The 26,088-nt window shown below is 42.5% G+C and overlaps 1 protein-coding gene across 2 annotated transcripts in view; it reads right to left on the bottom strand.

Annotated features, from left to right (window-relative positions):
* The window catches only part of DDX31 (DEAD (Asp-Glu-Ala-Asp) box polypeptide 31), a 70,047-nt gene that overhangs the window by 32,366 nt on the left and 11,593 nt on the right, over positions 1 to 26,088 (bottom strand). The window contains exons 7-16 of one of the 2 annotated variants that reach the window (XM_008563654.1): positions 25,401 to 25,445; positions 24,206 to 24,247; positions 23,377 to 23,441; positions 21,389 to 21,508; positions 21,149 to 21,255; positions 19,665 to 19,900; positions 18,671 to 18,847; positions 15,170 to 15,229; positions 4,831 to 4,881; positions 3,079 to 3,218 (exon numbers count right to left, since the gene is read on the bottom strand). In XM_008563654.1, the coding sequence (XP_008561876.1) occupies positions 3,079 to 3,218; positions 4,831 to 4,881; positions 15,170 to 15,229; positions 18,671 to 18,847; positions 19,665 to 19,900; positions 21,149 to 21,255; positions 21,389 to 21,508; positions 23,377 to 23,441; positions 24,206 to 24,247; positions 25,401 to 25,445 (1,043 nt within the window). The remainder of the gene's footprint in view (positions 1 to 3,078; positions 3,219 to 4,830; positions 4,882 to 15,169; positions 15,230 to 18,670; positions 18,848 to 19,664; positions 19,901 to 21,148; positions 21,256 to 21,388; positions 21,509 to 23,376; positions 23,442 to 24,205; positions 24,248 to 25,400; positions 25,446 to 26,088) is intronic. The other variant, XM_008563657.1, reaches the window with a different exon arrangement.

Here is a 26,088-nt window from a genome sequence, read left to right on the forward strand (position 1 = left end):
GATAAATAAATTCAGGGAACTGTCTTATGCCTGATCTAAGAAATACACGTTTTGATGAAGCATTTACATTTTAATAAACCAATGATGACTTTCATTAGAAACACATTTAAAGGGGAAGTGGAAAAAAGTTAAGAAGTTGGCAAATACAAAGAAGTCAAAAGGACGTGGAAGCAAAGTTCTGAGCGTTTGGACAGAGGTGGCACCGGCCCAGGGCCCATCTCCCGCTTAGCCTCTGAATTAAATTGTCAGGGTGAGCTCCACGGCACATGGAGGCGGGTGGCAATTTACTGTGATGGCCCTTGCTGTCGAGAGCCTTGGCCTGCCTTCCCGAATCTCCCTTGTAATCCATCAGCCAGCCCAGCACCCTGCTGCCTGGCTCTCATAGTCTCAGGCATAAAACACACACTCACTTCTTCCTCCTCTTTTTGAATATTGAAGGGTGTACTTCTTGGATTCCAAAAATGTTCGAGTCTGCTTCTTCCCACTGCACACTCTTCAACATGCTCTTACTAGATTTTATTTTGTATTACGTTAAGGACACATTCTCTCTATATACAGATCCAATGTACAGCCTTTCCTCAGATGGAACTGGAACAGACAATGCACGGCTGAAACGGCCTAGCCCTGGTTCTGGGATCTGTGCAGGGAGACACCAGCCTACTGTGAGGCAGCAGTGGCGCAGGCCGCGGCCTTGCAGGGCCAGTTTTCGAGGCAGATGCCAGCAGGGTGGACTCAGACAGGACTCCTCCGTCCTCACACAAATGCTCTTATTCTCCCCCAAAAGACCTAAATCTCTTCCTTTCAGTACTTCCCTAGCGTCATCCTTCCCAACGTCCTCTCCAAGGCCAGGTCCCTGGCATGCCAGAATTGTCTCCTTCTAATGCGAATGCCGTGTTGAAGTGCACACGAATGCCCGTACACTGTTTTTCCAAACAAGGCACGACAGGAGATGACCACCATACTGTAACATCCCTCAAATACAGCTGGCTCATTAACAGTCCATGCCTATGCTAACTACTGTTTTCCCTTTCGATTTTAGGTTTATATTTCAATCCTTGAGAGCAATTAAGTTGAATGTGTTTATCAAAGAAAACTTAAGAGAGCAGAGAGAGCCAGAGGCACCTATGCTGTTAGCTCTGGCGTCAGACAACTGTCATTTGACCTGGCGACTGCAGTTGCTCGGTTTTCCAAGGAGATCACATCGAAGTGAGTGGGCATGGGAGCGCATCCAGAGAGCTGCCAGCAGGAAGGAATGCGAGGAAGTGAATTTTAGGTCTGGGATGGGAGGAGGAGAAAGAGGAGTCACGGTGCAGTTGACAGGCTGCTAAGTGCAGCGACTACATTTTCTACAGGGAGGCCAAAACACAAAATTCTGAAATTTTCCTATCCGTTAACCAATTCCTGTGATTGAGAAAACAGCGACAGCCTGTGGCGGGCTCCCAGCCTGTGAGAGCAGGTGAGGGAGAGGAGCCACTCTGGACGGCTTGCGTGTCAACCTCCCAGCATCTTCGAGCATGCATGCCCGGTAGGGTGCTGGCCTAGATGCTGAAAGGGCCACAGAGACGCACCAGCCTCCAGCCTCAGGGAACCCAGAATCCAGCTGGAGAAGCAGCTTGGGGTGAAAAGTGATCCACTGAGCTATAAGACTTCTCTCACAAAGAAGATAAAACATGTACACCTTCCTGAAACAAATAAAAACCATGCTTTCAACTGACAGACTGTATTAACATAAGAACAAATAGAATAAAAGGAAAACATAAACTACCTTTATTCTGGCCTGAAATTATTGCCAGGAGCGTGTTCCTGCCTTCCTCAACACTGAAGAACTTAAGACTCACTTTCCGAATAAGCCTTAGTCCTTTAATGTCCACACTCCTAACCTCGAAAGTTTGGAAAAGTCTTATTAGCATGAGCAGGGGAGTTCTGCAGGGTGGGAACATGGCAGGTATTGTGGGGACAGCCACATACAGCTCGTCCAAGTAGGTGGCTTGCACTTAGTCCTGCTGCCCCCCCGACCAGGCCCCCATGCCATCTGCTGGGACACTTCAGATGTTATTATAATGCAATGATTTTTCCAGCTCTGTGCTTTAAGAGAAAGAAAAAGTCCTGTAGATTTGATGTTTTACATAAAACATAGGGCTGGCAAGGGGAAAAAAAACAAAAAATAAGACTGTCACATTCACTGGCACAGTGCAGAGGCACGCTCACAGCGCAGCATCAGCACAAGTGGCACCTGAGCGGACACTGCTACATCTGTGCTTGGCCTGTATTATGTCCTGCCATTTCGTGTAGACACACGGCTCTTCCAAAAATTCTTTATCCATCACTGTGTTATGTCTGAATAGAAGAAATGCCTTAAAGTAGATCAGTGTGTCAAAAAGCACATGCCTTTAGAAGCCTATTATTATAATTTGCTACTTCAGGTGCCGGAGATGTTATGGAAAACAAAACAAATCCACGTCTGTAAATTATCTCTGCTTACGCTTCCCTGCCATCCTGCTGAGCGTGTCCACCCGGGGCTGGCACCTGGCGCTTCACTCAGGACAGCATGAGGTGTCGCTACTTGACTGTGTCATAGACAAGATGGCGCTGGAAAGTCCTGGTTGCCAACTGCCTCGAACTCTTTCTCCTACCTGGGTTTATTTTCCTGGGGGAGGGGAACTGTATGATGAGTAAAAAGCATTATTTTTACAAAAAGAGAAATCAACTTTGAAGATAACAAAATTTTAACTGCAAAAAATAAAAACTGTGAATATAAAAAGGTCTTCAAGAAGCTGGGTAAGAGGGCTGTGCACACTGAGTTTACAGGGGGAGAAGTGGAACACAGACCTGTATCTCAGAGAAGGAAAATGAAGCGCAACAGACCGCCCTACGACTCAGTCTGGCAATGCAATGGAAACTGTCATGTGCTGACAGCATTGAGGGTTTCAGTTTTTGCCACTGGCTATTCTGGGACTCATTTAGGGATCACAAGGGTTAAAGGCTCTTAGTTAGCTTACAAGGCCCATTCACTGTAAAAAGCGACAGAAAGTTAATTAGGTGAGATCAGCTGAAACCCCGTTCAGGTTTCTGACTCACTTGATTTTGTGAGAAGCCAACGAGTTGACATATTCTGCCTCTGAAGGAGCCAAAATGAGCAGGCTGCTCCCACGGCAGCCAATCCGGGCGGTTCTTCCAATCCGGTGGATGTATTCTGCAGGTGAAGACGGAGCGTTGTACTAAAAAGGGTAACAAAAATGAAGGCATTCATACATCAAAACATTGCCATTAATTGGAAGTGCAATACCCCTCACCTGCCTGCAGGTAACCCAAAAATTAAATCTTGGTGCTATGGTTACCCTAACACAATCACAAGAAGGCACTCAACCCTGAAACTCCTGGCTTCATTGTAAATAACAAGGCTCTGACACACAAATGTGAGCAGTGGCCAAGTTTCAGATAAACGAGACATCTTCTCGTCCCAGTATCTCCTTTTTAATTTTACTTCTCCACAGGTCTCTTCATTTTCCTTTTTGCATCTTTTCACTGAGGTGACTCTGCAAGGTGAAAATGCAGGCAGATGAGGGTAAATTTCTCAGAGTTCACCACATGACCTTGGCCTGCTTCCTTGGTAGACAAAGCAGTGGGGATGAGGCAAGAGGGGTCACTGGAGAGTCTACGGATAAAAGGGGTCGACTGCTCTGCTGGCAGGGTCCATCTCTGCTGCTGGGTCACCAGGAGCAGGCCCCAGGAGCTGGTCCCCATCACCTACCTGCAGTCCCACTCAGTCTCAATAGAGTGGAAACAGGGTAGTTGAGAGGCAGGTACCCTGCAGGTGGGGACATGCTTCTGCTCTCATGGAGCATTCTTGACTCAGGGAGAAGGGCAGACCCTATAACTCAGCAGAATGGACTATGCAAAACATTTTGTTATCTTTAGCAATGACTTTGTCATCATTAAAACTAATTGACCAGTCGACTTCCTTTTTTTTCTTTGTTGCTACAAGAATCAAAGATCAGAGGGCCAAGGTGAACGTAATATATGGGATGCCAGGCATACTAAGCTAATCCATACTCACAATACAAGAGGCTCTAAATGATCGATTTTGTATGCCTGGCCTCCAGCACATTAAAATTATTCTTGCCTTGTCTTTAACTTGCTTGTGACCAGCAGGAAAGAGGACACAATGCCTCTGGTCCCAAAATGATCATCTGTGGAGAGCAGATCAGATTTCCTAGCTAGTGACAAGCACGCAATTCTGCTCGCGTGTGAATAAACCATGACTCACGTAAACAGGGCACGTGTCCCCTGGTCTCCACACAGAAGGTCTTAAAAATACCATTCTGCAGACTAACGAAAAGAAAAAACAAAACTAAAACCACTAGACTCCAGAGCTAACACCTGTACCCTCTGGCAAAGCGTCTAAGGCTAGAGGTATGTGTAAGATGCTGTCAGGAACTTAATTGCTCCCCGCAGGTCAATGTACATGGACATGACTCTCAGGACAGCTGAGCCATCTCCTGCACAGAATGAGGCCTCCCAGGGGCCTGGGTAATTCCTGTTATTTTTCAGATTGTTGAAATTTTGGCTTGTGACATGAATTAGTCTGGGAGCAGGAGAGCCTGCCACCTCCCTCCCATGAGTGCACATTCTGGCTGTTTTGCTGCAGTGGGTAGGTGGTCAGGGTTCAGGAAAGATGTCAGGAGAATAGTGCAGATAAGGCTGGTTTGCTGCCTGCTTACAGGGCAACACCCAAGAGGGTAATAATAATTATTCTACTTAAAGCCAATGCATCTGTTCATGACCATATATTCCTGCCTCAAGCTCACAACTGAACAACTAAGAAATTACCTGAACAATCCAGGTGACATGAGGGAGATCTAAGCCCCGAGCTGCAACGTCCTTCAAAACAGAAAAGAATATGGTTAGGACTGAGTTCCTGAACCTTTTTTGGGTCACGGATACATGTGATAATCTAATGAAAACTCTGAGAGTTCACCCATCCCGTAGTGCATGCACAAGTTTGGGGGGGTGCACGTGGGCATGCACACACACAGATAGGCACGCACCCCCCACGATTCTATGCACAATTTCAGGGGGCTCAGGGACCCGACTAAAGTCCGTCTGTGGTAAAAACTTCTGATTTAGGGGCAAGTTCTACAGAATCCATTGTGAGGCAATCACAACCCACTTTGCTAAATGAACATAATCTGCAGGTTAGCCCAAGAACTTAAATGGTAATTATCAGCTGTGTTATGTAAGAATTCTGAAAATTTCTAGCATGTTTTACTGATTTATATTTTAGCTGAAAAACCACTTTATGATGAATGCATCCATGAATTTATTATCTCCAACCCATACTTATCAGCAATGCCTAACAACAATATGGCTTTGAGGTGTGCTCCTGGGATATTACACCTCAAGGTATTCATCTGTGGAGGTGAGTTGCAAAGTATTTACTGAGGACTTTGCTCATGAGTCTCAGAGAGCAAGAAGGATTGCCCCTTCTGATAGCTACATTAGAATGCAGGCCAACCCATTAATCAATTCAAAGACTTAATAACCAGACAGCTGAAAAACTATAAACAGTACAGATTTATTTTTTTCAACTGGTCACCGCCTAAAAAGCAAACATTCTTTGCTTTCTCTAGTCTTTCATCATTCTGGCAGAGATACTAGAAAATGGGAATCTCCCAGTCTTTAGCAATAAATTTGCACTCAGCATTCATCAAGTGTAAGAGTCCTAACAAGAATATCCCCAGTTGACATTTATTGAGCACTTACTACACACCAGATACCGTGTTGAGCATTTTACCTGCATTATCTTGACTAATAATCAAAATAACTCCTCAAAACAACTTATTACCCCATTTGACAGATGAAGAAACCAAGGTTCAGAGAGGTTAAGTAACTTGTTCAGGGACACACAGCTAAGAAATGAAAGTAACCCTCAAATCTAGGTCTGCTTTACTTTTGCAAGGCCATCTTATATTATACTACACTTTACCATCAAAAAAGATGCTATGTCCCTCATATGCTGCCGGTAGGAATGCAAAATAGTACAACCTCTATGGCAGGGAACTTGGTAGTATCTAGCAAAGTTACAAGTGCGCTTGCCCTTTGACTCAGAGCAATCTCACTCTACAAATGCACCCAAAGATACACTGGCAAAAATACAAAATGATATGTGCATGAAGTTATTCATTTCAGTACTATATATAACTGCAGATCTGGAAAAAACCCAAACACCTACCAGCAGGAGACAGGTTGAATAAAACACGGTAACACTCCACATAACAGAGTATTATACAGTTATAAAAGGAGCCCAGATTTCTACACACTGATATGGAGAATCTCTAGGATGTATTTTGAGTGTGTACAGGATGCGTTTGTGTAAGAAATGGGGGAAATACAAACATATTTGCTCATATTTTAAAAAGAAATAATGGAAGAACCCAAAAGCTTACAAGAAGTTACCTACAGGGCAAGGAAGAGAACAAGAAGGAGTGGACCAGGACAGAAGCTAGACTTCCTTTAATGAACCTTTATACTTTTTGACTCTGAGACCATGTAAACGTTCTGACATAATTAAAAAGATAATCAGCTGTCATGCAATAGGAAATAGAGTATTGCCTATGATGTATTATTACCCAAAAAACCACCCCACACCCAAACCTAGAATCTGAATCTAATCAAGTTCTAGATCCAACTACTAGTTTATAGGAAATATAGGAGAAAAAGGAACATGTTAAATTATACCATGTAGACACAATTAGCCAAATCCAGAATGTGGGGTATTCTAAAAAACAAATGATCAGGTCTATTCAACAAAAAAATTCAAGGAAAATAAAAGGAGCGATAACAAAAACATTAAATTGGAGATAGAGGAATAGATCTATTGATCAACAGATGAATAAAATGAGAACCAATTTGAAGAAGGCTCATGTAAAGCTACTTGACCACGACTATACCAGTTGCCAGGCTCTTTTACCTGCTGGTAATCCTACACCGACTGGGCCAATTGTTGAGCTAAGGCTGGGTCTGGAGCCCACAGACCCCCTCAAGCCCGTTGTCCAGACTGGGTCGCAAACCCTTCACATGCCAGGCTGGGTCCCAGATACCTTCACGCAGGTCTATGAGCTAGGTAACCAGCCAAAAGGTCCTTGGAACCATAGGGTGGAAAGCATGGCTGCACCTGGTGGACACCCAAGGCAAATGCCTGCCAGCCTGCCTCACCAAAGACTTTCTCTCTCTCTCTGAAGAACAGAATAGCAACAAAGCTAATAAGATACCGCACGAAATCCACACACACACACACACACACACACACACACTCTCTCTCTCTCTCTCTCTCTCTCTCTCTCTCTCTCTCTGCTTACAAAGGATGATGAACCACACCCAACTGGACCCAAGGGCCCTGACCAAACTACTCTATTTTCCCAACAGCTCCCCAAACAGTCAACTGTGGTTATTTCTGGACAGAGGGATTTGGGGTGATTTCAACTTTTCTCTCTGTATTTTTCTGTGTTGTTTGCTTTGTTTTTCTTTTAACAAATGCATACCATTTTTCCCAAAATTCTTATTCAGAAAAACTTAGGCCCACAGGAAAGGTGAGACGTGCACAGCAAGCCCCTGTCACCTCTCATCCCTGTAACTCCTCGTCTATAGTCGTCAGGTGCCAGGCTTGGCACATCTGCTTTCTCTTTTTCTCTACACTCAAGTTTTTCTGAACCATCTGAAACTAAGTTGCAAACATCATAACATTTTCAGCCCTAAATACTTTAGCAAGCATCTCCTAAGTAAAAGGACACTCTTCTACATAACTGCAACACCATTATCACACCTAAGAAACTTAATATTGAATAATATTTTCTAATAAACAGTCCATGTTCAAATTTCTCCAACTATACCTATGATGTCTTTTATAGTTGTTTCTCTTTCCCAGTCTAGGATCCAATCATAGACCTTGCACTCTACTGCCCTGCCTCTTTAGACTTCCTTAATCTGGAACAGTACCTCTGCCTTTGAATGATTTATTCAGTTGTTTGATGACTGTCATTTTTGAAGAGCCCAGGTGTCTTAGGAACATCTCACTGCTTCTTCAGTAACGTTCACTTTAGGCATCTGACAGGAATGCGACCTCAGGGTGCTGTGTGCTTCTCTTCCTTTGTAATGCAATCAGTAACTGGGTAGTAAAACTTTGAGACCATGTGAATACTCTGTTTCCTAAAACCTTTTGTTGCCTTGATGGCTGAAAGCAGTGACTTTCTATGCCTTATCATTCCTTCCTTCCATTTCACAGCTGAGTTTCTTCTGTATGTAAAGATAGCTTCCCCCACCACTTCTCTTTTAACTATCACTAAGGATTCATATGGACATAGCTTTTTTGAAAAACAGTAAGTATGCAAAGTTCCTATAAGCAGTAGGCTCCCTGCATCCCCCAGGGTCAGAGGCAAGACTCTGGAAGACACTGTTTCACCCAGAAAGACCACTGAGGGTAGCTCAGGATTTGTCTACCTTCACTCATACCTAAAATTTGCTGGCTTTCTTTGAATGGTGGCTAGACCGCATTTATAAGTGTGTAAGAGAAAGTCTAATATACTAGAAGTGTGTCAAACACCCACAAAGTGTTTTTCAGACAGCTCCCACATGCTCTGAAAGCTGAGGGCAATGTTCCAGAGCTGACGTCTTTGAGAACATAATTTAGAGTGTTCTCTATCTGAAGGGGAGCAGGGACTGCTTTCTGCACCAACCACAGTTGATGTCTTTAAAAAAACTGATGGGTTCTTAAATCTGTTAAGCTCTTGTTGAGAACGCTTTATTTTATTTAAGTGCTCTGCAGTGGGAGATGCATGTAGACAATTGGCTGCCTGAGCTCTACAGACAGGACGTGTAAAAAATTTAACGCTTGTTGGTTTAGTATATTCAACCAGGAAACACAAATAAAACTCTAAAATAGCATAATAGCATAATAGCATATGTCGTTCACGAGACTCACTCTGAGCACAAACAGTGAGTTATAAAGGATGCCAGCAGCCTCTCGTGGTGACTCTTCAAGGTTCTGTTCCCACTTGGGTGACCTAGCACTGGACAACTGACACAACCTTCCTGCCTCCCAGTTCTTCTGGTGTTGGGGGGACCTCATGACAGCCAGCCACTGCCTGCTGCTCTCCTTGTTTTCTCCCACTCAGATTTAACCCAGCCATCTGCTTAGGCACTTCTATCTCCAGCCTAGGCTGCCTCAGAGAATGGGGGAAAGGAACAGTCCTGTCCAGGAGCAGAGAGAAAGGGGCTACTCACTGCACTGTCACTTCGGGAACTTCCTAATCAGGGCAAGTCAATTTGGCTCTCTGAGTCTCAGTTGACTCACCTATAAAATGGCTGCATGAACTGTTCTATTTATCTCATGAGGTTTTGTTGAAGACGGAATGAAAGTGTCTGTGAAAACTGTCTTGAGAACTGTAAATCTAAGTATTCAACCTCGGGATGCAGTAAGAATTAGTATGGCAGCAGTCAGGTGGTAAGGTGATTTAGAGGCCACTTCACTCTCTCGCCCTCCACACATCACCCATCGCTCCTGGGCAGAGGACCACAGAGAAGCAGGAGACTGCTCCTCTCCCTGAAGGCTGTCAGCCACTACACCAGAGCAACAGGAAAACCGCGACCTGCCCAAGACTCGGCAAAGGCTTCAGTTCTCTGCCACTCTTAGAACTTTGAAGCAGTCCAATTTTACTCCTTTAACCTAATTAGGGCAAAAGAATTGCTAAAGTCAGTTCTGAAAGACACTCAACGGTGAGGCCTTGAAGGCCCTGGGCTTGACAATTGGCTGCCTCCATGAGACCTAGAGTACAGATGGAAGGCAGCTTGCTCAGGTGCCAGCCTGTCAGTTGGATTAAAATGACTCATTTATTTACCCGAGAACCTCACAAAGTGCTTTTACTAACAGGGAGAGGGGGCCTGCCGTCTCTCTGAGAAGGGACGCAGCAAACTCGCCTCTGACGCCTTCCCGGCCTGCCAAAAGTCATTATTGCCGTGTGTGGAAAGCCATCAGCAGGGTACAGGCCCCCGTTGTCCGGGTGACAGATTGGGCTGCGTAATCAGAGGAGGAAGGAGAGAGTGCAGAAGCTGTCAGAGGCGAGAGAGCTTGGCTGGAGCCGCCAAAAAACTGGCAACATGAGTTAGTGTAACTGAGCAAACAGCAAACAATCTCCAAATGATCTTTCATTACCACAAATAAAATAAAATGAAAAAGATAAACTTGACCTAAAAAGCATACCCCAGAGAAAAGCAAGAAAGTCAACATTTCTTTGGGTGCTGAATTGACATTCTGTGACTCTCACAGCCTTATCTCCTTTGTCTCCTAGCCTCCTGGCACGGTGGAAATTCCCCAGGAGGAGAGGAAATTAAGAACTGCAATAAAATAAAATGAAAAAGATAAACTTGACCTAAAAAGCATACCCCAGAGAAAAGCAAGAAAGTCAACATTTCTTTGGGTGCTGAATTGACATTCTGTGACTCTCACAGCCTTATCTCCTTTGTCTCCTAGCCTCCTGGCACGGTGGAAATTCCCCAGGAGGAGAGGAAATTAAGAACTGCACAGACGTAACAGTGAGCTTCAAAAAAAAAAAAAAAAAAAAAAGAAACAAACAAAAAAAAAAATTGAGAAGGTAGAGGAAAGCAGCACAGGTGATTTAGGTTTCTCTCCTGAAAAAGAAATGCATGTGCTGGACAACCAAGATATGTTCAGACCTGGGTGGAGCTGACAGTGTCTTTCCTTGCAGGAGAAACGGTTACTGTATTCCTTTCACCTAGCAACAACCAAAGAGAGCGACACAAACCAACAGAAAGTCTAATGTCAGCCTTGTGTGCATGTGTGTTTTTAAAAATTTTATCTTATTTATTTTTTTGCGGCTGGTCAGTATAGGGACCCAAATCCGGGACCTTGAAGAAAAATTTTAAAAAAAAAAAAAAAAAAAATTTTTTTTTAAAAGAATGACTGGTAAGGGGATCTTAACCCTTGACTTGGTGTTGTCTGCACCACGCTCTCCCAAGTGAGCAAACAGGCCATCCCTATGTAGGGATCTGAACCCATGGCGTTGGTGTTATCAGCACCACAGTCTCCCAAGTGAGCCACAGGGTGGCCCCTTTTTTAAAAAAAATTATTGATGGCTGGCCAGTATGAATTCTTGACCTTGGTGTTATCAGCACCATGCTCTAACCAAATAAGTCAGCTGTCCAGCCCCTACTGTCAGTCTCAAAACCAGGAGGTGGCCTGGAAATTTCACTTTCTAGTCACTCAGTGGTATTTCTTTTTATCAACTCATCAACATAACAATGGCATTAAAAACCATGTTCCCTTTCTTTGCTTACAGATAGTTCTTCACTACAAGCAGGAGGAAATAATATTTTGTAGCTAATCCAGTGTCATATCTGATTCCTTTGATTTCTTAATTCCACTGGGAAAGTAGGCTTTCAACTTTCAAATGACTCGTTCCTGTTAATCGCTACTCCCTACTTAACTTGACTTTTTCTTAGATATAATTTTCCAGAGGATACAAAATTACATTGCAAATGTCTGATGACTTTTTCTCTTTCACAAACTGGTCTCTCCTGCCCCAACTACCCTTTTAACTCTGCCTAGACTTCATCTCACCCCGGTTGAACATTTATTATACACAGCCATAGTATATAAAGCCATGTATCAAGTCCTGAGACAGTTGCACAAAATTAAAAAGACCCTTGCTTTTAGGATGTTTATAATTAAGATGAAAGAAAACACACACACACCATTAACTGCACCTAGCAGGAAGGAAAATGGGGTGGGGAAAGAACTTTCTAACAGTAAAGGAAATAGCATAATTGTGAACTTTTGTGTGGTTTTCATAAAGACATTCAGTCTTCTCGCCTTGTTAAAATGATCTTGGTATGATAAATTAAAACGGCAAAAGGTACAATATAAAGGGGAAAAATCCCCACGCAACAATTAACAACATGATTCCTCTTTATCAGAAGAAGCCAGTTCTCCATCTGTCTCGTCCTGACGTGGCCCTCGTTCCTCATTAACACCAAGGAGGCTCCTGGAGAGCATTCAGATAGCCTGGCCAGCAACAGGCTGCTTAAAAGGATGCAGAGTGACAGTATCTCCTCCAACCCAGGCATGATCTATTACAGTGTGTGTCTCACATGCCCCGCAGCCCTGACACCAGAAGTGCCAGCTAAAGCAAACAAATATGGCTGAAGTAGCAGGAATACTAAAAAGCAAGCGAAGAACTTCTCATCACCCAGGAACCCGTGCTGTATTCTGGCTTAGACATGGAAAGAAACGACTCCCCTCCCCTCCCAGCCAGCTCTTCTACAGTTATCTTCAATTCAGAGTAAAGAAGAGATGAGACGAGGAGACGCTGGCAGAAGATCGGCACAGTGGAAGTGACCTGGACAAGCAAACGAACACAGACCAAGACGCTTCAGAGAAATCAGACTACGGGCGAGGGAGAGAGTGCTTTACATGCAGCACCCAGGACTGGCAGGGGGCAGAGGGATGCGGGTGCTGTGCTTTGCTCAGACAATGGTATTCTTTGTCTAGCTGACATCGCTTGCCTGCAGATAGCATCAGCCAGACAGAACATGGAAAATGATCATATGCTTTTGACCCCACTGAGAATTACATAGTCGTCCCCTGATATCCGTGTGGAATTGATTCTACGACCCCTGCAGATACCAAAACCTATGGATGTTTGTCCTTCATATAAAATGATGTCATATTTGCATATAACCAAGGCACATCCTCCTATATACTTTAAATCATCTCTAGATAACGTCTAATACCTAATACAATGTAAATACTATGTAAATAGCAGTTATACTGTATTGTTTATGGAATAATGACAAGAAAAAAAGTCTATACGTGTTCAGTACAGACACAACCATCCGCTTTTTTCCCAAATATTTTTGATTTGCAGTTGACTGAATCCAGGGATGCGGAACCCATGGATATGGAGGGCCAACTGCATTTCAGAAAGAATGATCTTTTCTTCCATGTGGAGCCAAATAAAGCAAAAACTGAACTTCAGATACCTGGAGTTTTCTTTGAGACTTATGGCTCACCCATGTCTGTAAAGCATGGCAGCATTTGCATACTAGGAGACTCGACAATTTCCCTGGTATAAATTCAGCATCTTGAGGGTCAAGAATAATAAAACGCTTTGGTCCTACCCTAACACAAACTCAGCACAAAGGTTCCCACTGTTTTCTGTTCCAATTTAGACAATCTATAACATTCACTCCTCAGATAACAGCATATGTATGAAAAAAAATAAACTTATGCCCAATGAGCAAGTATATTAATCTCTACCTCTCTCAGTCTTTAGAAAAAGGCACACACTGGTGCTTCTCAACACTGAGTTTCCTGGGCCCCATCTATGCACCCAATTTGACCCACAAATACCGAGTGCCTACTGTGTGACTGCTCTGTGCTAGACACCGAGATGCAACCGTGAACAAATCACAGTCCTGGTCTCCATGCAACTTACAGTCTGGTGGGAAGACACCTAGACCAGGTGTGCTGAGCATTATAAAGATAAATGCAGGGTGCACTGGAAATGCCTAATGGGGAAGAATTGGGGCTCTTGAGGTTTCCCTGAAGAAGTGAAATTTAAGCTGAGGTACAGGTATGGGTTAGTCAAAGTCAGGGTGGGTATTCCAGGCAGAGGGAAGCATGTACTAAGGAAAAGTCAGAATGACAGATTCAAGGAACTGAAAAACAGGCCTATTTGGCTGAAGGGTAGGGAGTAAGGGGAGAGTGGGGTGAGAGGAGAAATGTAGGGGTCAGGTTCTAGAAAGTGTTATTGGACACGATAAAGATTTTTGACAAATTTCTTTATTGAGTAAATTACCTGGACTCAATCTTCACTTTAGACCAGGTACTTAAAATGACTAGAATGATCACAAGCATCTGACTCGTGGACTGGCTCCATAAAAGGAGAGGCTACTTGGTCAGACACAGATCTCCTAGGAGGCAAGTATTCCAGTAGTAACTGTCCTCAGATCTGAATGGACAAGTCTGTAGGACCACCATTTGCTACGCACATGTGAGAATCAACACTATGATAAGCAGGTTACCAAGCAGACCTTCTTGTAGCTGAACACACACATATACCCATAAGAAACAAAGCTAAACTCACCCATAATTGGGTTCAATTCCTACCAACTCTAAATTTAGAAAGAAAACAGTCTCTATTACCTTTAAAACTGAATATGGAATAGGAGTTCCTTAAAAAGTAATTACATTAAATGAAGCCTAGACAGACATTCAAATAGCTAAATGTCTGTGTTCCCAGCCCAGTACTTGTCACTGGATTCACTAAATTTATATTGTAATTTCTGTACTGTGTATACAGGGACTTCTCCAATAACCAGATAGGGATTCAGTTACAGCATCCAAGACAGCACAAACTACGGGAGACAGCAAAAACTACAGTAAAATGAATCCCTAGAGGGGGGAACATCACAGGTGTGAGTTTTCAGTCTCAAAAGAGCACAAGAGACACGCATGAAAAAGGTCAGTGCTGTGTTGGAGGAGGCAACTATCCAAGACTGCAGCAACTGAGGCCACAGCAAAAACTACAGTAAAATGAATCCCTAGAGGGGGGAACATCACAGGTGTGAGTTTTCAATCTCAAAAGAGCACAAGAGACACGCATGAAAAAGGTCAGTGCTGTGTTGGAGGAGGCAACTATCCAAGACTGCAGCAACTGAGGCCGAAGGGCAAATGACAGTTTTAGACAATAGCAAATAAAATCTGCCCGGTGCATCTATTTTCCTTTAAGAAAAAGGTAGCAGAGGCAAGTAGAGTCATTTTGTTGTGGAAAGAATTTCTCAGCTCTAATTACTCCCGATAGCTGTAATTTACAAGTTTTTGGTGGATAGAAATCACCGAAATTCACACATTTTCAGACCAACAGCTGCCACTATTAGTGAGCAAACTGCCAAGTCTTCTGCATGGTTGGAGCCGGCAATCTGTGGCCCAGCCAGGTGACAAGCCACAAGTGCAAAGAGATCGCCACACCAAGAGGTCCTTGGTATTCCCACTCCACGTGGTATGGCCACAGGACAAACTGTCAAGAGACAAAAACTTACAACCACCATTACAGAAATATTTCAACCTTCACATGGAGTACAGAGTGATACATACCGTACAAAGAAGGACACCTCTTTTGGAATGTGAGAATTCCTGAAATACTGCTGTTCTTTCCTACAAAAAGAAGGAAAAGTAGGGCCTTTCAACTCTTGAGGTAAATTCCAGCAAAGTAGGCTTAGATTTCTGTAACTTCCAATTTCTTACTGCTACAGCTATTTTAGGCACAGAGAGGTTTGTCAGGGAAGAGGAAGAAGTAAATTCTTCACGGCTTCTGAGATGACCCTGTACTTGCAGGACTAGCCTTCTGAAAATATAGAAAAGTAGCGGAACTTTCAGAGTAGTACATTTCAATAAGATAATGTCAGGGTGGGCACATCCTTCAGACCTAACAGGAGCAGGGAAGGCCAATGTAGAATAATGAACCGTCCCTACAAGTCCATTGTTTAAAAACTAATTTTAAAAAAGATTAAACGCTTATAAAAATTATATATTTTAATGGTAGAAAAATTATATTTAAGTTAAAGGAAGAAACTAAAGTCATCCCACCACTTGAGGCAAACTACCACCACCAGTAACACCTTGATGTTTCCTGAATCCCCTTTATAAGCACAACATAACCAAATATGTGGCTTCTAAAAAATGGCATCCTACTATTTATACTATGAACATGTTCTTATCATGTATCAATAGAATGTGGACACCTTTTCATGCCAATAAATATCCAAAGACCACATCATTTGGCTGAATGGATGTACCACCATCTATGTGACCCTTATCCTATTACTGGTAATTAAGGTTGTCTCTGTCTCCAATTTTTTAACATTACAATCAATGCTGTGATAAACATCTTTGTAGATAAGCTGTTGTACACTTTCTTGATTAGTCCCTTGGGTTCAATTCCAAAAAACAGACTTGCTGGACCAAAAGGTGACTACACTAATGCTTTCAGTGTGAACGTGTAAGGGCACCCTCTGAGTGTGTTTAAGTCACAGTGCTCTAAGCACTTGAAACCTGGCCACATCCATCTGTCAACAACAAATAAAAAGTAATGTAGCCAAATTACTAAAAATTTGGAAAAATGAAAAAAGTGAAGTCTCTCCTTTGGCTCTAGCACAACCACCATGCACTGTGATGTGCGTCCTCCTGGTCTCTCACATGCATGTATTTTTGTCATAAAGCTGGAACCCTGGGCACACCTCACTTAGTATAGTTGACCCTTATACAACGTGGGAAGTCAGGGGTGCAGACCCCCACACCCGGCTTGCACAAGAGAAAATCCACATATAACTTTCCTCTGGGGCGCTGTGTGCCAGGAGAGGGGGCAGGCAGCTCCTTGTTACTTAAGAAGTAGTTGACTGCTTAACTACTTCACTACTAATAGCCTGCCGAACAGTAAGCTACTTAACTGTTTGGAGAGGTATGCATTCATAACATACCTAACCAGAAATTTTCTAATATATTTATCAAAAAAAATCCCACTTAAAAGTGGACTTGGACAGTTCAAACCCGTGTTGTTCAAGGGTTTTCTGACCGTTGTATAAAGACATAAAAAACAACCAATGTTTATTGAGCACTTACTGTGTACAAGACACAGGTCTAAGCACTTTACATGTCTGAACTTACCTAATCCTCATTAACAACCCGACGAGTAGATACTATCATCATCCTCATTTTCCAGCCAAAGAAACTGAAGCACAGAGAAGTTAAGTAACCTGCCCAAGGGACACCCACACACAGTAAAGAGCTAAAATGATATTCGAACTCAGGGAGTTTGTGTTCCAGAGTCAGTGCTTAGAGCCTCAAAAGGAAGATGCACTTGTCCAGTTTTCTACACAGTCTTTGTAAGGATCAGTTTTAATGGTTGCATTGCAGAATAAAAATCAGAAAAAGTCAGAGGAGTTCATAAAAGCCTGTGAAACATCTTAAAAACTGAACACAATGTATTCAGATTTGGGGTAAGGAAAAAAACGACCAAATTCGTGGACTCTGATCACAACAACCCTGCAGCATCTGCTTCAAACAGTAACCTCTCTCTAATGCTTAATCCACTTATTTAGAATCATGTCGGTCATCTAGGGAAACCACACTAAGGTCTTGTTGGGCAGTGGCCGGTGTAACAAGCCAGGAAGATGTAACTAAAACCGTTTTAGCTTAGTCAGGAACAAGACGTTTAACCCTAATACTTAGAAAACGAAAGGCAAAGAAACCACTTATGTTCTTCTTCCTATCTCATCAGGAGGCTATGGAGGCTAAATATTTAATAGTAAATGACAGAGCCAGGACTAGAACACAAGCAGTTCATACCCAGACAACATGGCTATAAACACCATGCCAGACTACTACCCTGTCAGAGAAAGTCTCTATATAATTTAACTATAGAGTCTTCTGCATGACGTATTAAAATTCCTAGATTTCTCTGAGTCCATATCCAGCTCCTTCATCACCCTCAGACCTACCCTGCAGAATGCCTCCAGTGAAAACAGACCCAGAAGACTAGTAAACTTAAGTATAAAACAAAAACAAAACCCCAAACCATAAACGGTATTAAGAATAAAACAAATAAGCTTGATAGAATCAGGGATCCTGAAGGTAAAAACCAACAGCTCCTAAAATTTACAATGGCTAGAATATTTGGGGACTTCAATATAATCTTGTGGTAAATAAGCTGTGCCCTTGAGTGACCTTGAGCAAGATCACTTTTTTAGGACTCTGTGTCCTTAATTATCAAAATCAAAAAGCAAAAACACAAAGAGGGGCTGGACTTGTCTAGGATCATGTCAGACCTTTAATGTCTCTTTTGGCTCTAAAAATGTTATGATTTTTTCAAGTTGGTTCTAGTCAGATCTCACTGATTTCTAGTTTTCTTTCACTCTTTCTTATTTTCTAAGCAGCTGGTAACCTCTCTTCTAGGACAAGATGGCTCCTATTTCCACACCCTGTTCTTCCTTTCTTTCCCAATTCCAGTGAGTACATCCCACTCCCATACTCTCTCCGACTCCTGGAACAGTTGGCCTAGTTAAGACAGAGAAATAAGACTTACAGAGCTAAGTACCAAAAATAAGGGAAATGTGATACTCTTCTTCCTGACCACAAATCTTACTCTGTGCTGAGAAGGGCGTGGAGCCCAAAACCCCTCTGCGACACAGTACCCTCTCCCAACCAAAAGTGTTCAGAGTGCAGCGCTGTGTCTTGTTGACAATGACAGCAGCCGTGCTCAGCAGTACCATATGGGATCCACAATTTAGCTCCATTAATGCTCTTAATTTGAAGACATCAAGCCCTAATTACACACTGGGTACTAAAAAGGCAAAACCCTTCCCTGGTGCCAGCTACTTAGTGGTACTCGGTTGCCTTAACAGCTGGTAGAGGTAGATTCAGGCCAAGCCGGGTCCGTGAGCTCTCTCAGGTGGAAGAGACCAGCTCCGGAGCAAAAGCCAGTGGGAACAATGAACTCCCCTACCCGCAACAACCCAGCAGCCTAAGTCACTTCTGGTTCCAGTGGGCCGCCCGTTTTCAGCTCCCTCTTCCCCACCCCGGGGCGAGGGCGGTGCTCACCTCCTGCTCCATGTTGCCATGCAGCCGCAGGAATTTTAATCGCGAGGAGGCAGATGGTGAGGACCCTGATGCCGGGGCCCCTGTGCTGCTCAGCAAGGTCTCAAGGAAGAGATTGTAGTGGAACTCCACCAGCTCGCAACTTGAGAAAAAGACAATCGTCTTCTGGTCTTTCTCAAACTACATTGATACAAAGGGGGAAAAATAACCATGTGTTTTTAAGATTAAGGTGACACTAAAATGAGTATTTCTCTAAAATAGTCATGTTGGCCCCAATTTGGAAACAGAGGTAACAGTTAAGGTGACACTAAAATGAGTATTTCTCTAAAATAGTCATGTTGGCCCCAATTTGGAAACAAAGGTAACAGCTTTAAATTATTAAAATATAAATAAAATAAAAACCAAAAAACACTGGTACTCCACTCTACAAAGAATGTAGGAAAAAAAATGACATTGCTATAACCTGAAAGAGCAGTCCGTATCAGAACAACGAGCACACTTCCGAGTGCGGCTGTCCTCGGCTCTGTTCCTTTCGTTCGTTCAGGGCTTGCCACAAATACCAGCTGAGACCCTACGTATGCAGTAAATCCTAAAGCCTCGCTGCCAAGCCCTTCCACCTACTATTTTCCCATACCCTGGAGAAAATCATCACGTGAACCTAGTAAATAAATACACAAATGCTATGATTCTTTAGGAAACATGAGCATAAGCTCCTATTTTGCCTCACATCCAGCATGTTTCTACCACCAGCACGTTCTTAGTATCAGTCCCAGGAAAGACATTTAAGGCAGATTTCAAGGTGAACATCATGGCTATCACTGGCTTCTGATTTTTTACCACAATCCTAGAACCACTGACTGAAAGGATATATATGAAAGTCTGCCTCCATGAAACCTTTGTCTTTTTTTGATGTCTCAACTCATTGTTATCAGTGCCTGACATAAATACAATAGGCCTTTCTTCCCTGGATCAAGCCAGGTCTAGTCCACAGTCCTACCTTGCATTTCTGAAGGATGAAGGCCGCTAGAGTGACGAGTCTCAGTTTGCTAGGAACCAATGCCACATACTGAGTGAGACTCTCTGGTATTGCAAAGCTGTCCCGCTTGTCGCTAGTTTGCGGAGAAGAGACTTCTTGGATCACAGTGCCCTTTGGGTTAAACTGGTCATGGCTTTCGTCCAGGACAGAAATACTGACTGGATTGTGTAAACTGATATCGGCTAGCCATGCTACACCTTGGATAAAAAGTGAAAAGAACAAAGCAGACAATACACACACCCCATGAAACTAGTAATGTATGCAAACCCCCATGCAGCACCCATCCAGGTTTACTAAGAAAGTCCCTGTGGGTATCACCAAGGCCCAGCACTGATCAGCCCTATCTCCAATTTGGTGGGGCAGACTCACCAATCCTTCACACAATTGAACAACTGATCCATACCAGGGTTTTATAAACTCTCATCTAAGGAAAACCATCCAAAAGGATATTAATGGATGTGTACACCCATGCCCACCCCCCAAAAGGGTTCTCAAGCAAATTTCCAAAAGGATTTAAAAGGTTTCACAGGCTTCTTTGCTACAGGCCTTCTCAGGGCCTTTATTGTGTTAACATGCACCATGAATCTCCAAGAAAGTATGGGGCATGTCCCAAACTTTTTTGACCACAGAATCCCTTTTTCACGGATTATCACTCAAAATTAATGTTACTTAGAATATACTTTGAGAACTGTTGATGGGTCACATGAATGGCATCTGGTGTGTGCATATCATAATGTGGCCTAGTAAATCAAGGAAACCAGACTAAGAACATGAAAGCTATATTGTTGTTTGGACAATGACTCATTATGCAGGCTGATTCTGGTGTGGTGATGCAACTTTTTTCCAAGTCTCAATGCTCCTGTCTTGCTAAGAATTTCCATCTCATCAGTAGGGAAGACAGAAAGGAGCTTCCAGAATATATATTTTTACGGTCAATATCTCTTTCAGAGAAAGGCAAGATGATCACACTAAAAATGCACTTGAATAAAACGTCACCATCTTCAGAGCAAGGCCCTGCTCTCCATGGGCTGCAATTGCAATAAGAACCTCACAAAACCCCTGGGTCAGTGGCAGTCAGCCCTTCCTCCTCCTCTGCACCAGCAGTGTTCTCTTCACCTGAGATGACTTGGGACACGGGACCTACCCTTTCTCCCTTTCCCTGTGCCAGATCAGTCTTGGATGGGTGGAAGGGGGAAGCTGGGGATACAGAGTTTGAAAAACTATATGTATGAGGGTACTTCAAAAAGTTCATGGAAAGATTTGTATTATCTTTTAATTCTATTTTTCCATGAACCTCTTGAAGTACCCTCGTATATAGTCCTCTAGGGACATTTTCCTCCCCCTTCGGTCCCCGAGGTTGGGAATCACTGCTGGAAAATGACCTGGTAACATCTAGGTCCTTCCTCTTCACTAAGAACAAAGACGGTAACTTCTTTTCAACTCACCTTCTGTGAGTGTCGCTGACAGCAAGACATTCTGTCGTTTCTGGCATTCGGCGTTTACAGCATTGAGTATGACTGTGAGATCCTTTTCAAAACCCAAATCCAAGATTCTGTGGTTACAAGAGAAGGAATTTTAATCTATGTGAAGAGTAAATGTGATACTAAAGGGCTGCAGATGTTGCAAAGACAACGGCAGAAACAGTTCTTTCCTTTTACCTTTCCTGCTTCCTGAACGAGGCTTACCTGTCTGCTTCGTCCAAAACCAGCCACTGTATCCGACTAAAATGAATGTTCTTTGTGGATTTTATGTGATCCACCAGACGTCCAGGAGTTGAGATAAGGATATTTATTCCTTTGCGGAGTCTGTTTAAAATTATATATCATACGAGAAAGTAAATCAAACAGGGCTCTATCAATAGAAAACACAGGAAAAAGGCAGAGACAGATTCATCTCATGTAGAGCACAAATGTGCCACAGCCTGAAATCGTGAGAAAACATAACGACAAGTGGATAAAGAGATATACTTGAGTTTTTTCCTCTCCTATGGAATATTATTGCTAAGATCTGAAATCATATTAATATCATAAAACCTTAACTTTGAAAGGAATCTTCATTACATAATCCAATACTCTATCTGATTCATACATCCATTCTAGAACATTCCAGATAGATGGTTATCTAGCTGTTCTTGGTGGTTTCTGTGCCAGGGAACTTATTACCTGAACGAGTTATACCATGACAATGTGCTCTAATTGCTGGACTGTTCCTTCTTATATAAGGGTATTTCAAAAAGTTAATGGAAAGATTTGTTTTATCTTTCAATTCTATTTCTTTCTTTTTTTTTTTTTTCTTTTTGTCTTTTTTCGTGTCCGGCAACGGATCGCAACCCTCAGCGTCGCGCCCGTACCGGACCGGGACCGGCAACGGGATCGCAACCCTCGGTGTTGCGTCCGCACCTCGCTCAGCCAGTGAGCAGGAACCGGTCTGTATGTGGGATCCGAACCCTCGGCGGGAGCGCCGCCGCGCTCCCAAGCGGTGCGCTGTAGCAGTGCGCCACCGGGCCGGCCCTCAATTCTATTTCTTCACTAACTTTTTGAAGTACTGCCATACTGAATGAACGCTTTTTGTAAGTTCCATACAATGGGGCTAAGCTTTGCCCTGTAGATTATATATTTCTTACTCCCCAAACAACTGCTATTCCATAATTCCACAGTAATAAAAGTCTCCAATTTTTATCTGGGTATATTTTCCAGCTTTCCTTGCAGTTAAGAATGGCCACGTACCTATGTTCTAGCAATAGGATAAAAGAATGAAGGGTGTATGCAAATCACACATGTAAGTACCTTATGAGAGGAGGTATAATCATCTTTGCTCCTGCTAGCAGGAAACTAGATGTAATGACTGGAGCTCCAGCAACTATTTCAGACTATGAGGTAACCTTAAAAATAGAAGCTTCCCATAGTGTCATAAAATGATCAAAGGAGCCTGGGTCCTAACGGCACCATGCCAGTCCTGGGCCAGCTCCATCCAATTTCTTAAATGTAAAAGAAAAATATAATTTCTATACTGCTTGTGCCATGGCTATTTGTTGTCATTACAGCTGAATCTAATCCTAAACAATACTTTTAGGTTTCAAGTATATATATTTACTCCTCAGTTATGCATGCATAGTTGCATGTGACTACTAATTATCAAGCTATAGTACAATTAAAATGTTTTTAAAAGAATGCAGACAATTTGGGATTTATTTGTAGCAACAATTTTCTACTGACACCCATGATGAGTTCTAGCATAGAATTAGGAATCAACGTATTTGAATGTAAAAAGCAAGTTGCAAAGCATTATGTAAGTTTATAATCGTGTTTCTGCAAAACCAAACAACAAAACCCCAAACTCCCAATGTACACAATAGGAGTCACACCTAGGAGGACATGTACTAAACAAGGGGGACTGCAGGGCACTGGGTGGATGAGAGTTAAGAAGGTAATGAGTACTGTCACTAACCACATCAGAAGGGAACCTGTTTGTATAAGTTCATCAATATTTTAAAAACCAGCACCGTCTATTGGTGACTGCTCCCCACTGACTCAATCTGTCCCTATGCACTGGGACTAGGAAACAAAGTCTGAGACAGGCTTTCTCCAAATTTAGAAGGACCAAGTCTTATTGAATAGGAAGGCAGGACACACAGATTCAAAATGGAATTAACAACAAACCAACCTCTTCCTACCTGGCTTTTTCTGATTTTCTCTTCTCTCCTCCCATTAATACTCCAGGCACAATCCAGGTAAATGGCTATCGAAAGACAAAAGACCAAAATCAATACAAAGCCTCCTTGACTGAAAATACAGTGACTGATTCTAAATTTCTTTTCCTTAAACCAAGTTAGGAGGGAGGGCTCAGGCTTCTCATTGTGTGAGGTGTTATTAAGCAGACACAATTCCTAGGCATTGCCATACCCATGGTTACTATCAGCAGCAACCTGAATTATAGCTACATAACTAGCTTCCAACACTGTGAGAGAGAACCGTGAGCTTTTTAAATGATTCAAGTAGCTTCCCTGCCTTTCCCCATGGAGCTTGAATTGAAAACACATTTCAGTAAGTCTCCTGCCTGTTTTCTTGGTTAAGATAAAACCTAAGCAACACCTTTCCCTATTCCCCACCTCTGATAAAAGAAAGATCAATTCATGACTCATTTGGTGGGCTGGCAGGCTTTGACTCTGAAGCCTTCTCTCTCTTCTTTCCTAACCCCTATTTGCAGGTTTTTAAGTTGCTTTCCACTGGATCACCTTAAGGTGTACCTGTGAATCTCTGTACGTGGCTTGCTACTTACTATGATGAACAGATTATAGGACTTTAAGGGCAAGGAAACACTGCAGCTAATAGTAAGGTTTAGATCAGTAAAAACCTACAAACAACCTAGAGAAAACAGACATCCACGCAAGAAGAAAAAAAGAGTAATTCCTATCTCTTTGAAAAAAAGGAAGACTATGGTATATTAATCTCTCCTCAAAAAGTTAGAAAAAAACATAAAACTGCACTCACGGTTTGCCTTACCTTAAGCAGTTTCTGGACAATGTCAAAGCTTTGTAGAGCCAGCTGTAAATATTAAAAAGTTATAGATAATGAGAAGGATCCCTTCTTCCTTTTTTCATTTTAAGACAATTGAAAATGATCAGGATCCAAACTCGAACCTCAAGTTAAGACTTAAGAAAAAATATCCTGTACACAGAATCTACACTGAAAATATACCTTGTTCTTAGACTGGTTCTGCAACCTGTCAGTTTGGGGAATGAGGGTAAAGACATCACATCTATTTCTTGGACATACACAAAAATAGTGTTTTGTGCTCCCTCTGCTGGCTCATATTTCCCAAGTGCCACACAGATAAGATTCTGCCACAGTATCTGAAGACTGGGAAGTGGTCATTCGCCGAGTTTATAAAAACAAAACCATCAAGCCCAGTGGAAAACAGAGAAAGTGAAAATTAACATAGGTTATAACCATTAAGAGCCATCAAAGAATTCTCTATCCTGTTATCCAAGGAGATATATATATATATATACAGATTCCACATACTTAGTATTCATGAAGCATTCTAGGGAAGCAGCAAGTTTGCTGCTGTAAAAATTTAAAGAGCTTCTGTGCCTGCTCTTTCGCTGGACTGGGCTGATAGGACACTGCAGGCTGTATAAAACCTCCATCTACACGATCAATTTTCTGTGAGGAAGTGATTAGCATTTAATATAGAAAACAGACACCCTAACCTGAAATTGCCTCTGTAGGCAAATAAAATAGATCAGATAGAAGAGATTTCCACTAAGAAAGAAGAAAAATATTGAGAAGCTTAACTTTTAGGAACAAGTAAAATTTTTAGTAGCAGTGGCTTCTTTAAAAGAAAAACAACAAAACAGGTTATTTTCCAAACCAACTGCTTTTGTTTTTGAATTAAATTGTTAAAAAAAAAATTGCAAAAATGTGATTCTTTTCATCCTTTTCAAAAGAACAGAAATTTAGCAGTGTCATTAGTTTTTAGACAACAGAGAAATGCTTTTCTGGACTTAACATATGATTTTCAGAATACCTGAATTTCTGTTCTTGACAGGAACCAAAAGGATGATTCCTTGGCAAAGGAAGAGGGTGTGCAGTGGTTTGTGCAGTAGGGAGTAAAATGATAGAACCACTTTAAAATTCAACAGGATGCCACTGAAAGTATATGCTTAAAATCTGCTCTGAAAGTGAGCTCGCTTACCTCTCTCGTTGGCACTAGTACCAAAGCATAGGGGCCATCACTGCGCTGTTGACACAAAGAAAAGAAATGCCATGACTAGGATGAAGAAAGGTCACAGACTCCAGAAGGACAGCACTCAAGGGTGGCTAGTTGTAAAACATCAGAAGCATTCTCACTGAAGAAAGGGACAACACAAGAATGCCCATTAACCCCATTATTACAGAACACTGTTCTAGCGGTCCTGGCCCATGAAATCAGACAAGAGAAAGAAATATGATGCATAAAATTGAAAAGTAGGAGGTAAAATTATCATTATTAGCAGATGATGTTATTTTATCCTAGGGAAAAAACCTTAAGAGAATCAATTGAAAATCTATTGCAAACAAGATAATTCAGTCAAGCAGCTGAATGAAAAATTAATGTATAAAAATCGATAGCCTTCGAATATAGAAATATACAATGGAAAGAAAAAAATCACACTTATAGCAACAAAAAAGACAACAAGAATAAGGTTATCAAAAAAATATACAAAATCTATGGCCGGCCCGGTGGCGCACTGGATAGTGCGCCGCTTGGGAAGCGCGGCGGCGCTCCCGTCCGAGGGTTTGGATCCCACGTACAGACCGGCTCCCGCTCACTGGCTGAGCGAGGCGCGGGAGCAACGCTGAGGCTTGCGATCCCCCCGCCCGCCCCCCCGCCCGGGCGGGGG

Source organism: Galeopterus variegatus, unplaced genomic scaffold, assembly GCF_000696425.1.
Source record: "Galeopterus variegatus unplaced genomic scaffold, G_variegatus-3.0.2 Scaffold176, whole genome shotgun sequence".
NCBI classification, from domain to species: domain Eukaryota; kingdom Metazoa; phylum Chordata; class Mammalia; order Dermoptera; family Cynocephalidae; genus Galeopterus; species Galeopterus variegatus.